This window comes from Ochotona princeps, chromosome 29, assembly GCF_030435755.1.
Source record: "Ochotona princeps isolate mOchPri1 chromosome 29, mOchPri1.hap1, whole genome shotgun sequence".
In the NCBI taxonomy this organism is placed as follows: Eukaryota; Metazoa; Chordata; class Mammalia; order Lagomorpha; family Ochotonidae; genus Ochotona; species Ochotona princeps.
In genome coordinates this window covers 2,995,129-3,008,050 of record NC_080860.1, presented here as the reverse complement: position 1 = coordinate 3,008,050, position 12,922 = coordinate 2,995,129, and the positions used below count along the sequence as shown (strand labels likewise).

At 59.1% G+C, this 12,922-nt stretch overlaps 1 protein-coding gene across 1 annotated transcript in view; it reads left to right on the top strand.

Moving 5' to 3' along the window:
* Positions 1-12,922, top strand: part of ATP6V0A2 (ATPase H+ transporting V0 subunit a2) — a 29,609-nt gene that overhangs the window by 9,667 nt on the left and 7,020 nt on the right. Inside the window, exons 6-14 of the mRNA XM_004595411.2 lie at positions 1,117-1,243; positions 3,890-3,972; positions 4,808-4,901; positions 5,455-5,667; positions 7,881-8,031; positions 8,381-8,517; positions 8,882-9,069; positions 9,159-9,249; positions 12,448-12,566. Of these exons, the coding sequence (XP_004595468.2) occupies positions 1,117-1,243; positions 3,890-3,972; positions 4,808-4,901; positions 5,455-5,667; positions 7,881-8,031; positions 8,381-8,517; positions 8,882-9,069; positions 9,159-9,249; positions 12,448-12,566 (1,203 nt within the window). The remainder of the gene's footprint in view (positions 1-1,116; positions 1,244-3,889; positions 3,973-4,807; positions 4,902-5,454; positions 5,668-7,880; positions 8,032-8,380; positions 8,518-8,881; positions 9,070-9,158; positions 9,250-12,447; positions 12,567-12,922) is intronic.

Below are 12,922 nucleotides of genomic sequence, written 5' to 3'. Positions count from 1 at the left end.
CCTGGGGTCTGGCACACCCGGCATGGACCTGGCACATCCATCAGGGCCTGGCATACCCAGTATGGACCTGGCACATCCACCAGGTTCTGGTACACCCAGCATGGGCCTGACATACCTGCTGTAACCTGGCATACCCACTGTGGGCCTGGAGTACCCACTCTGGGCCTGGCATACCCACCGTGGGCTTGGGGTGTCCTCCTAGCCTGTGCCCACTTACGTTTGCCTCTCAGGGTGGCTTTTGTTCACGGGTATTTCAATGACTGTGCAGGTAACGTCAGTTTACAAAGAAAAGATTGATTTAAGGGGGAGAGAGGTCTTCTGTCTTCTGGCTCACTGGCCAACGGTCAGGCTGGCCCAGGGCGCCCCCTGGTCCAGGCTGCCCCCCGGTCCAGGGCCCTCCTCTGCTGTTTAGTCAGGCTCACTGGCAGCCACCTGGATCAGAGCAGCTGGGACTCAAACCAGCACCCACAGATGATGCCGGCACACAAGTGTCAGTTTAATTTGCTAGGCCATGATGATGGCCCCAGTAGTGTAAACTTAAGCTCCAGACCCGAGGGGATTCTCACCCCTGCTGGTCAGTTCTCAGGGCAGACCCCCTGCCTCCAGGCGTGTGCCTCAGCTTTGGGGATGCTGGGTACACCCCCCACCTCCTCTGCCCCCAGTGGCTGCCTGGCCACCCTGCCTTCCCTCACGCTGGTCTTGCTGCTTGCATCTCTAGGCTCAGCTGCCATTTAGAACATACTGCGTGTGGGGTGGGCATTGTGGTGCAGTGAAATCTGCACTAGAGAAGGTGGCATCTCACCTGGGAGCCTCTGGTTCAAGCCTTGGCTCACGTGCCCAGAAGGGCGTTGGGAAATGATGTCTGTGCTTGGGCCCCTGCCACCGGCGGGAGACCAGGAAGGAGCTCCAGGCTCCTGGTGCAGGTGTCTGAAACAGCAGATGGCAGATCTCTCTTGTTGCTAAGTAATTGCCGGAACTCGCAGAACTCGGTGCGGCTGGAGACCCAGCAGGGCCAGGGTGCCCTCGAGCCCGAGCCAACATCTGCGCCGCCCCTTGGCTGGAGTTCCCAGCATCCGCTGCCTCCCCTCCACCTAGGTGTTCTCTGTGGTCTGCTAGGTTCGTGTCCGGCCTGATTAACCAAGGGAAGGTGGAAGCCTTTGAGAAGATGCTGTGGCGGGTCTGCAAGGGCTATACCATCCTGACCTACGCAGAGCTGGACGAGCTCCTCGAGGACCCTGAGACGGTGAGTTCTCTTGGGCCACCTGCTGCCCAGGACTGATGGATGCGAAGCCGTGGCTGGGCTGAGGAATGCTCTCCTCCTGAGCCTGCAGCACGCTGCGTGTTCTCCCGAGGCCCACGGTCCGACCGTTGGGGTCAGGGCGTGGCTGTAGGTACCCAGGCCGCCCTGAGCCTCAGCCTGCTGTCGCAGAAGAGGGCGTGTTTCAGAACCACATGGCCTCGGTCTTCCTTCTCCTGGCAAGATTCCTTAGGTGTTCCTGGGCCACTCCTCTGTGGGTTTGACCATGATTCCCGTGATCGCGTTCGGGTCGTGTGTCCTTGGTGGGTGGTGGTGTCACATCCATCTTGGCATACCCTTCCCGCTGGCTGTGGTTCCATGTCCTCTGCCTGGAGTGTTCACTTTGCTTGCTGCTGGATGCAGTCTTGCCCTCTGTGCTCCGTCTGTGAGGATGAGAGGCACTGGGTCAGGGTGCGCCTGCAGCGGGCTTTCAGTCTAGATACTCCCCGCCTTATGAAGCTGTCCTGCCCACACTTGGCTCGGGGGTCAGCTGTGTCCACTCACAGCTCCATCAGCCTTGTCCTGTCCAGGCCCACCCACGGCTCCATCGGCCGTGTCCTGTCCAGGCCCACTCACGTCAGCGCTCCTGGGTACCTGTTGGTATAGGTTGGTTGTGGCAGCTCCAGCGCCCCAGGCTCGGCCAGGTCTCTGTTGCCGTGTTTGTGGCTGTTTCGCTCAGTGGTGGAGCACTGGGTTCTTGGTGCTCAGCCCTGGAGGGTTAATTTTCGCCTATCACCCCCTCACTTCCTCTCCTTCAACTGTGCGTTCTGCTTGGCTGAAGGATGCACCTGCCTGGCCTTCCCTGCCCTGTGCCCAGGCCCAGTTTCTCTTCTCTTTGCCCTTCGTGCCCACGTGTGGCTTCCTGTGGAAGCACTGGGCCCTGGAGGTGGACCTCGCTTTGCCCTGCTTGAACACCAGGCTCTTTTGCCACCTGTGGCTTTGTGAGAGGGTCTGTGAGCCGTGTCCCCCTCAGGGCTCCAACTGACCTCCAACGGGCCGTCTCCACTCAAGGCTGAAGCCTCAGGCTTCCCCAAGACCTTGTTTACACCGCAACCCTAAGCCCTCCGCAGATCTGGTAGCACTTCCTGTCTTGGCACCCCCGACTCCTCAGCCAGCCTGTGCCCCAGCCTCACTCCTCTGCTTCACTCACCAGCGGCTTCCTGTGAAAGTCAGGACCGAGCCACACAGAGGCTGTGGCTGTCCCTGTCCTGTCCCTGCACAGGACCCCTCGGCCACCAGCTCGCAAGGCCTCCGTGTCCGCCATTCCCTGGGGGGAAGGCTCATCCTGCACTGCCCACCCAGCTCCCTCCTCTGCCCAGTGCCGCCTCTCCAGGAGGCTTCCAAGCTTGCCCTTTCTCTGTCTCCCCCGCCCATCTTTTTGCTTTCTGTTTTTTTAAATTTTTTTTTAATAATGATTACATGGTTGATCAGCGTGGGAAGGATTGAGCTTTAGAGAAAATGGTGAACTGATTGCTTCTGAATTTGCTCTTTCTTCTTATTGTTCCTGGGGGAAGAGGAGAGACAAGGGGGAACCACTCAGGACTTTGCACATGTCCCAGGACCCAGGGATGAGGAACCGCCACCAGAGTCTGCATGCTCCGAGGGTTCTGTCCAAGTGGCTTGGACAGTTCTGAAACGCTGCCCATGTCACCTGTCCGAGGCTGGTGTCACCCTCCCATCTTTTTCTTATCCTTTTCCTTTTCCCTTTTCTTTCTCGTCTGCTTTAAAGGCAGGACGAGAACAAGAGCAATCGAAATCCTCCATCTGCTGATTCATTACCCAGATAGTCCCGCAGATGCCTGCAGCAACGTGCTAAGCCAGGTGGGAGCCGGGAGCCAGGCGCCTGGGCCAGCTCTCTTGAGTGAGCCGCCATCCACTGATGCATCCAGGGTTTCTGTCAGCAGGAAGCTGGCTCCTAAGCGATGCAGTGGGGACCTGAACCGGCACCGTGGATGGGATGTGGTCTCCCCCAGCGGCCCCGTCCGCCTTGCCTTCACCCTGGTTTCTCGACAGCCCTCCCCTCCTGGGCCTGGGATTTGTATCTTGTCTGTTCATTGCTGTGTGGTGCTGGGTACATGTGTTGTATTCTCTGAACCTCAAGCTCTGAGGACAGAGCCTCTGCCCTGGGGCCACAGCGTTAGGTCCATGGGCCTGGCTCACCTGTCTGTGGGCCCATCAACACGTGCTCTTGTGTTTGGTTGTTCGTGCTGAAAGGTGTCTGACTGCCTGTGCTGTCCATTCGTACCTGTTGAGCTTGCAGCCAGCGGCTGTGTGGCCTGAGCCTCTGACTTACCCTGATGTGTAGTCAGGATCATGAGTTGCCACCATGACATTGCGCCTGGCACCATCTGACCACAGGACGCAGAGCTACCCAGGGACAGGGGACGGGCTGGACTGTGGGTGTCTGGTGCCCCAGTGCCTACCCTACATGGGACAGGAAAGGCCCTGTGTGTTGCTTGTGGGGTGTCTCAGTGACTGGGTGGACTCGCGTGTCCAGGATCCGCAGGGATGGAGCATTGAGGATTAGCTAGCCCCTTGGCGCCCTAACTTGGGGATGGGCTTTGAGCTGCGACTGTCCGTTTGCCTCGGCAGGGAGAAGCGGTGAAGTGGTGTGTGTTTTTAATCTCCTTCTGGGGAGAGCAGATTGGCCACAAGGTTAAGAAGATCTGTGATTGGTAAGAAGAAACACTCCATTTCACGTTCTTCCGTGTGTTCACTAGCCTGTGTAGCGAAGAGGAGTGTTACAGGATTTCCAGGTTTCCTGTTCCGAGCCTTTGGTCACTTTCAGCTGCACACCACATTGTGCCATCACCACAGGGTCCAGTGGCATGCTGTGGGCAGTGCTTTCCCTTGTCCTGGGGAGGGGGCGTGAGGCTGGGTCCCAGTGACACGGCGTGGGCGGTGCTCTCCTTGTACTGGGGCTGAGCCAGGCTCCTAGTGGCAAAGCGTGGGCATTGCTGTCCCGTTCACTTGGCATGTCCTTGCTGGGATCACCTGGACGAGTGGTCAAGCCTCGTTTTCCTTTTCTGTAAAACGGGAGAGCAGTTCCTCTCTTGGGGTCCTGTGGGTCTAACAGAGGAGGCAGATGTAAGTGGTGGTGGGGCATGGAGCACCCATGCACGTGAGGTGTGGCAGCAGGAAGTACCTGTGACCTTGCCCGCTGCCTCATGGACACCTGGGCAGCAGCAGCAGCATGGGGTGCTGCCCGCCGCCCTGCCCAGAGCGGTGGGCTGCCCTGCTTCTGCTGTGGTGGGAGTGATCTCAGCCTGAGAAGGCTGGTGCACTTCAGAGAGCTGGAATTGCAAATGAGCTGCCAGGGGTCACTGAGGGCGTGGTGGGATTTGGGTCTGGGTGAGCCTGTGCCCAGTGTGTGGGGTTCAGCCAGTGCTAGCTGCTGTCCTCACAGCGACTGCCCATGGCAGGGGCCTGTGTCCCCGCCCACCGGCCACCTTGTTTTCCCAGGGCAGCTCCAAGCCGCCTGAGCTGAGGCTCTTGGATTCTGCCTTGCAGCTACCACTGCCACGTCTACCCCTACCCCGGTACTGCTGAGGAGCGCAGAGAGATCCAGGAGGGGCTGAACACCCGCATCCAGGACCTGTACACCGTGAGTCCGCCCGCTGCGCCGGGCTGTCATGCTGGGCGTGGGCACCTCTGCCCTGCCATTCCCGCCTCGGGCGGCTGCCTTACTAGCCTGCGAGGCACCCGGGCGGTTGTGGTGGGAAGTTACAAAGGTCCTCCGGTGGTTTTGATGTGCTGGGTGGCTGTTGCTGATGATGATACAAGGCACGTCGGCCCTTTGTGGTGTGGCGGGGACCGTGTGGCCTGCACTTTCAGTTCCTGCTTGCCCTGGTGTCTGTGAGGCCTCCTCCCGGTGGCGGGCGGCCAGAAGCAGGTGCTGACCCATCTGTGCAAAAGAGGATTTTGCAGACAGAATGGCCCGGGCGGGGGGTGACTGGGGGGTGTTGGTGGCAGAGACCGGCCCAAGCTCAGGAATAACGAAAACCCTGGGAGGGAGCTGTCTGCCCCGGGGTGACAGCCGATCGTGTCCTGTTGAGAGGTGCTTCCGAGGCTCCCTAGCTGAGCCGCTCCCCGGCACTGTGCTGCGTGAGGCAGGTCCTGGGTGACCCTGCTGCAAGTCCGTGTCTGCGCTCTCCCAGGTGCTGCACAAGACTGAGGACTACTTACGGCAGGTGCTGTGCAAGGCCGCCGAGTCCGTGCACGCCCGCGTGGTCCAGGTGAAGAAGACGAAGGCCATTTACCACATGCTCAACATGTGCAGCCTGGACGTGACCAACAAGTGCCTCATCGCCGAGGTCTGGTGCCCTGAGGCCGACCTGCCTGCCCTGCGCCAGGCGCTGGAGGAGGGCTCGGTAAGGCACGGGCGTGCAGGGAGGCCCGGACATGGGGTGCCTTAGGGAGCCAGCAGCCCATGTCTTGGATAAGTGGTACGTTTCCCTGGTTTGGAGTAGAAGGAATGCAGAACCATGTCACAGGCCCGGGTCATGGCTCCTCTGGCCCAGGATGTCACTCCTCCGGCCCGGTGTTACAGGCCCAGGATGTCACTCCTCTGGCCCGGTGTCACAGGCCTGGTGCGTGGCTCCTCCAACCTGGTGTCACAGGCCCAGGTCATGGCTCCTCTGGCCCAGGATGTCACTCCTCCGGCCCGGTGTCACAGGCCCAGGATGTCACTCCTCCGGCCCGGTGTCACAGGCCCAGGATGTCACTCCTCCGGCCCGGTGTCACAGGCCCAGGATGTCACTCCTCTGGCCTGGTGTCACAGGCCTGGTGCGTGGCTCCTCCGGCCTGGTGTCACAGGCCTGGTGCGTGGCTCCTCTGGCCTGGTGTCACAGGCCCAGTGGTGCATGGCTCCTCTGGCCCGGTGTCACAGGCCCAGGATGTCACTCCTCTGGCCTGGTGTCACAGGCCCAGGATGTCACTCCTCTGGCCTGGTGTCACAGGCCTGGTGCGTGGCTCCTCCGGCCTGGTGTCACAGGCCCAGATTGTCACTCCTCTGGCCAGGTGTCACATGCCCGGTGGGACGTGGCTCCTCCTGCCAGGTGTCACAGGCCCAGTGTGTGTGGCTCCTCCGGCCCGGTGTCACAGGCCCGGTGTGTGGCTCCTCCGGCCCGTGGTCACAGGCCCGGTGTGTGGCTCCTCCTGCCCGGTGTCACAGGCCCGGTGTGTGGCTCCTCCTGCCCGGTGTCACAGGCCCGGTGTGTGGCTCCTCCGGCCCGGTGTCACAGGCCCGGTGTGTGGCTCCTCCGGCCCGGTGTCACAGGCCCGGTGTGTGGCTCCTCCGGCCCGTGGTCACAGGCCCGGTGTGTGGCTCCTCCTGCCCGGTGTCACAGGCCCGGTGTGTGGCTCCTCCTGCCCGGTGTCACAGGCCCGGTGTGTGGCTCCTCCGGCCCGTGGTCACAGGCCCGGTGTGTGGCTCCTCCGGCCCGTGGTCACAGGCCCGGTGTGTGGCTCCTCCGGCCCGTGGTCACAGGCCCGGTGTGTGGCTCCTCCTGCCCGGTGTCACAGGCCCGGTGTGTGGCTCCTCCGGCCCGGTGTCACACAGCAGCAGATGTGCTTTTCCAAGGCTGTTCATGAGCAAAAGACTTTTTTTTCTTTTGGTAATAACTTTTTAGTATTCTGGGCGAGCACCATGCCTCATGTGGCTAGCTCTCTGGTCATTTCGGTGGTTTCCATTTGCTCAGTAACACTGCAGTGACCTCCGATTGACCTGACGTGTTCCCAGCCAGTCCATCTGTGGGGCGGTTCCCCAAGTGCAATTGCTGGGTTGATTGGACAGTCACTGCCTTCCACTTTAGGGCGTGTGATTGGATGTGTTTTCTCATTTTCTTTTTTCTTTTGAGATTTATTATTTATTTTTATTGGAAAGGCAGATATACAGAGAGGAGGAGAGACAGAGAGATTTTCTGCCCGCTGGTTCACTCCCCAAGCGGCCACAATAGCTGGAGCTGAGCCAATCTGAAGCCAGGAGCTTCCTCTGGGTCTCCCATGTGCTTGCAGGGTCCCAAGGCTTTGGGGTGTCCTCAGCTGCTTTCCCAGGCCACAAGCAGGGAGCTGGATGGGAAGTGGAGCAGCCGGGATTAGAACTGGCACCCATATGGGATCCTGGCGTGTGCAAGGCGAGGACTTTAGGCTCTAGGCTGCCGTACTGGACCCTTCTCATTTTCTGTTTTTGAACTGCCTATTCATACCAGTGCCCATTTTGTGCTACACTGTTGGTGTTTTTCTGACTAATTTTTCTATCTTCTGGGACTCCACGGCCCCCATGGGTTTCCTGACACAACCCTTGCCCTTGCAGAGGAGCCTTCTCCTGCTCAGTCCAAGTGTGGACTTGCCCATAACATGGGCCAGGCAGGCAGCCTGGGCGCAAGGTGATTGGCAGCCTGGCCACGAGGTGATTGTCAGCCCGGTCGTGAGGTGATCGCCAGCCTGGTTGTGAGTTGACTGGCAGCCAGGCTGTGAGGTGATCAGCAGCCCGGCTGTGAGGTGATTGGCAGCCAGGCTGTGAGGTGATTGGCAGCCTGGCCATGAGGTGACTTGTAGTTGTTTCCTTTCCTTTATGTGACAGCGAGAGAGTGGCGCCACACTTCCCTCCTTCATGAATACAATTCCAACCAAAGAGACGCCCCCGACCCTGATCCGTACCAACAAATTCACCGAGGGCTTCCAGAACATTGTGGATGCCTACGGGGTGGGCAGCTACAGAGAAGTGAATCCAGGTGGGGCGCCCAGCACATGTCCTGGGGTTTGAGGAGGCAGGCTCGTGCTGCTTCTCTGTCACCTGAGGTGGTGTGCAGCTGTTGGCTGGCCCTCATGGCCCTGCCTGGAGGAGGTGGGCTCATGCCCCGTCCCGTGCTGGCCTGTCACACGTCCCCTGTCCCCCCTTTCTATGTTGGCCTGTCACACGAACCCTGTCCTGTGCTGGCCTGTCACACGTACCCCATCCTATGTCGACCTGTCACACTTATCCCGTCCCTGTGCTGGCCTGTCACACGAACCCTGTCCCGTGCTGGCCTGTCACACGTGCCCCGTCCCGTGCTGGCCTGTCACACTGTTTCTCCCCAACAGCCCTCTTCTCCATCATCACCTTCCCCTTCCTGTTCGCGGTGATGTTCGGCGACTTTGGACACGGCTTTGTGATGTTCCTGTTTGCCCTCCTGCTGGTGTTGAATGAGAATCACCCCAGCCTCAGCCAGTCCCAGGAGGTACACATGGGAACGCACCGACTTGGCAGGTCCCACTGGGGTGCATTAGCCAGTGTTGGGGTCTCCCATGGGGGGCAGCAGGACCCCAGGGACTTGGGCACCCCCTGCTGCCTGCCAGGCTTTCCAGAGGGGAGCTGGGCCCGGGAACGGAGCAAGCACCCAGATATGGGCTGCCAGTGTTTTGTCAGCTTCTTCCCTGCTTGCCTGGGAGGACCCCGGAGGAGATGAGTGGTGGCCGCACGGTTCAGGTGTGGGGCCTGTCACCTAGATGTTGGGGTCAGGCTGGGGACTGTGGAGTGCCCCGAGGGGCGTGGTCACAGACCCCCCCGGATCCTAGCTGCCGTGGCCCTCGCCTCTCTCCCAGATCATGCGAATGTTCTTCAATGGCCGCTACATCCTGCTGCTGATGGGTCTGTTCTCCGTGTACACCGGCCTCATCTACAATGACTGCTTCTCCAAGTCCATGAACCTGTTTGGCTCTGGATGGAACGTGTCCGCCATGTACAGCGCCAGCCACCCTGCGGCAGAGCGGAAGGGCCTGGTGCTGTGGAAGTGAGTGTCCGCTGGGAGCTGTGGCCGCTGGCACTGCCCGCCACCTCGTCCTGCCTCTGACCGCCGCCTCACGTTGCTTTGTGTTACAGCGACAGTGTCGTCAGGCATTCCCGGGTTCTGCAGCTGGATCCCAGTGTTCCTGGGGTGTTCCGAGGCCCCTACCCGTTTGGCATTGATCCTGTGAGTGCCCTTCCCTTGCGGTCACCTCCTTCCTGTGTTCCCACTGGTTCTCACGGTAGCAGTGCGTGAGGGTGGGTGCTCTGGCCGCTCCCTGCTGCATGTCAGTACCTCACGGAGTGTCCTGAGCGCGTCACTGTGCATGGAGTCAGGGCCGGTTGAGTCCCCTTGGGGAGTGGGGTTCGCGCCCAGGCTAAGTCAGCCTCAGAGAGAGCTATATCCAGGCGTGCTTCTTTTTCCTTTCCTTTCTTTTCCTTTTTAAAAAAGTTTTTCTTCAGAGAGACAGAATGAGATAGCTCTCATTTGCTGGTTCATTGCCTAGCTGCCCACAGTGTCTGAGGGGGCCCAGGCCAGAGGCGAGAGTTGGGGATGCAATGCATGTTCCACGTGGGTCCCAGGTCCCCGAGCCATCAGCCACTGCCCCCGGGAACCATGGGATGGATGCTGTCGCTCCAGACTCCTCTTTGTATGTGTGAGTGAGTTTGCACTCTGAAGTGAATCGTGTGATGTCTTAGAGCTGGCAGGGGGCTGGGCGTCTTCCTGGGGCCTGCTCGTGCAGTTGGTTGACTGGAAAGTGTCTGTAGAAGGAAACTGAACAGTAGCCCCTAGGGATCTAGATCCCCCGCCCCCACTCATGAGGGGGGTCCCCACGAGGCTCAGGCCTGGGATATGGACCACCTGGAGATGAGGTGCAACCCTGCATTGTGCAGAAGGCTTAGCATTGCTGAGTGAGCTTGTAGGGAGGTGGGCGTCCCCGGGCTGTCCCCGCAGGGAGAGACCCTCGGAGCCGTGCGTGGGGCTGCGGGTACTCTGGGGAGTGGCTCAGGAGTGAGATCGGTGGAAAACTTTCAGATCCAAGCGTTGTGTGCTTACAGTCCGCAGTGCTGTAGTATGTGTGGAATTTTTACTTGTTTATTTTGCAAGCAGCTCGTCAAAATTTCTCATGTGGGAGTTCCTGAAACTTACTGTTATTGCTTCTCTGGTTCAAACCAAAAAGATAGAAGGGGCTGAATGTATCGGAGGGCGTTCCGACACAGGGCCCATAGAAGGTGGCATCAGGGAGGAGGGGCAAGCTCTCACAGCGGATGGCAGAGGTGCTGCGGGTTCCTGAGCAGAGGACAGCTCTTTATCTGCTACATAAAACACCACCAGGAACGGTGCCTCGAGGCTGAGGTCTCGTGTTCCTATCATGACCCATTCCTGTCCCGGCATTCCCTGGAGGGTCCCAGCGTCACCGTGACGCCCCTGGGCTCCTCGGGGCTCTGTTAGGACCGTGTCTCTGCGTTTTCTCTAAGCTGAGGATCCCGCACGCTCACGGGCGGTTCAACTTGGCCTTCTTGATCCCGGCGTCCTTCCCCCTTTTCGGGACCACGGGGCCCGTGGGAGCCATCTTCCCACACCCCAGACTGTTGAGGGGGACCTGCTGGCCCAGGGCCAGGGGGTGGCCGGAGGGTTAGGCAGCAGCTTCCTGAAATCCTTGTTAATGTTCCCAAGACCTCAGGACTGTGTCCTGTGGACACCCACCAGGGCTAGGGGCAGGGCTGGGCTCACGGCGGTCAGGTCTCCGCAGCAGCCTGGAGAGTGAGCCAACCCCCAGGTGGGTGTTTTCTGCACCACAGTAACCTGAGCTCCTGTGGTTTTGCACCAAATCTCTCTCTGCGCACAGGGGACTGCACACATGCATGACGAGCCGTACAGCAGGTGTTACGCCTCATGGCAGGGTACCCACGGCTCCGGCCTCCAGCTCTGCTTATTCAGCCCCCGGGAGGTGCCATGGTGGCTCCGTGGAGACCTGGGTTGAGTTGCCAGCTTGAGGGCAGGGCCTCTGGAGCAGGACCAGCTGATGCTGCTGTCCGTCTCTGCTTCTCAAAGCGGGTGTGACGGTACCCCGTGGTAGGCTGCTGCTTAGGACGTCTCGGCCCTGTCTGTGCTGGCAGGAGGCCTGGCCACTTCACCCTCTCTCCAGCTTTCTGCTTATCTGCCCAGGAGGCCCTTGGGAGCCCAGGTGCCGGAGTGCTACCACCCATGGGGGAGGCCAGGACAGAGCTGCAGGCTCCTCGCTAGGGCCTAGCCCAGCTGTGACTGCAGCCGTTCACGGATGGAAAATCTCTCCTTTCTTGTTCTGCTTTTCAAATAAGTGAATCTTGACAAAAGACCAGTTCTCTTTGCCAGCAGCCTGCTCCTCTCTGTCTCAGCCTGTTCCTGTTTGGGAGCCACTGCTGGCCACTTGGGTCCTGGCCAGGTGGCTGTGGAGACCCCAACTTGGGTCTGACCCCCATGCTGAGATGCTGTCAGGGTTGTGTTGCCCACAACTGTGCCCCCGGGCAAAACGGGGAAGCCCTTGGCACCCCTTTCTAGCCCCAAATACTAATTCTAGAATTTTAACCAAAAATCAGATTTTTCCTGTCCTAGTAGGCCCTGTTTCTCTTCTCATAGTTGAGCTGTGGGGAGGACTGGGGTGATTCGTCCCACGACCGGGCGCTAGAGGGGCTGCGATCAGAGCTGTCCTGTGCTCGGTCCTTGGCTCAGTCTGGTTCTTTCCTGCTATATTTATTTCATTAATTTTTTGTTGTTGTTGTTTGTTTATTTGAAAGGCAGAGTTACAGAGAGAGAGATCTTCCATCTGGCAATTTACTCCTCAAATGGCCTCTTTGGTCAAAACTTGGCCAGGTCAAAGCTAGGAACCTGGAACTTTTTCCGGGTCTCCCACGTGGGTGCAGAGGCCCAAACACTCTGGCTATCTGCTGCTGCTTTCCCAGGCACATTTGCAGGGAGCTGGATTGGAAGTGGAGCAGCCAGGACTTGAACCAGCGCCTGTAAGGGATGTTGGTGCTGGAGGCGGCGCTGGAGAGGCTTCACCAGCTATCCCACAGGGTCAGGCACTTTTCTGCCCCCTGGATGAGCTGTGTTACAGAACCCCCAGGTCAGGGAGCGTGTAGCACATGCCTCGAGCGTGTTCCAACCCGTTGTACCCGCTGTGCCTTGGCGTCCTAGGGCCTTTGGCTCTCTGCACTCTGTCGCTCTCTTCTCTCGCTCCGTTCCCGCCCGGGCATCTCCGCCCGCGTCTCTAGCCCGCAGTGTGCTGCTCTTCTGGCACCTGTGAGCCTGGCCGAGACCTCCCTCTGCCCTGCTCTGTCTGTAGGTTGACGGCCGCTGCCTGCCACTGCTGAAGGGAGCTCTCCTGCTCTGTTTTGTTTTTAGATTTGGAACTTGGCCACGAACCGCCTCACTTTTCTAAATTCCTTCAAAATGAAAATGTCTGTGATTTTAGGAATTATTCACATGACTTTTGGTGTCGTTCTGGGAATATTTAACCATTTGTAAGTATATATTTTTAAAGCAGTCCTTGTACTAGAAGTCTTGTATTTGGCGTTTCCTAAGCCTTGCTTCTTGGTGGTGGGATGCACGGGTTGGCTGAGAACGACCATTATGGTGCCCGGCTTGTGGCACCGTTCAGAATCCATGTGGTCTCAGAGAGTGCTCGATCTGGCCGGTGCTTACTGAGTGCAGGCTTGGGCCAGGCACGGGAGACGCGGCAGTATGGACGCTGGGAGGTTTCTGTCCTCCAGGGCTTATGCTCAAGTGGAGACACACACTATGTAGGCTTGTATTCATTTCCAGAGTCAACATTTAAAAAAGGTTTACTTGTAAGAGAATGATGGAGAGGGAGGCACAC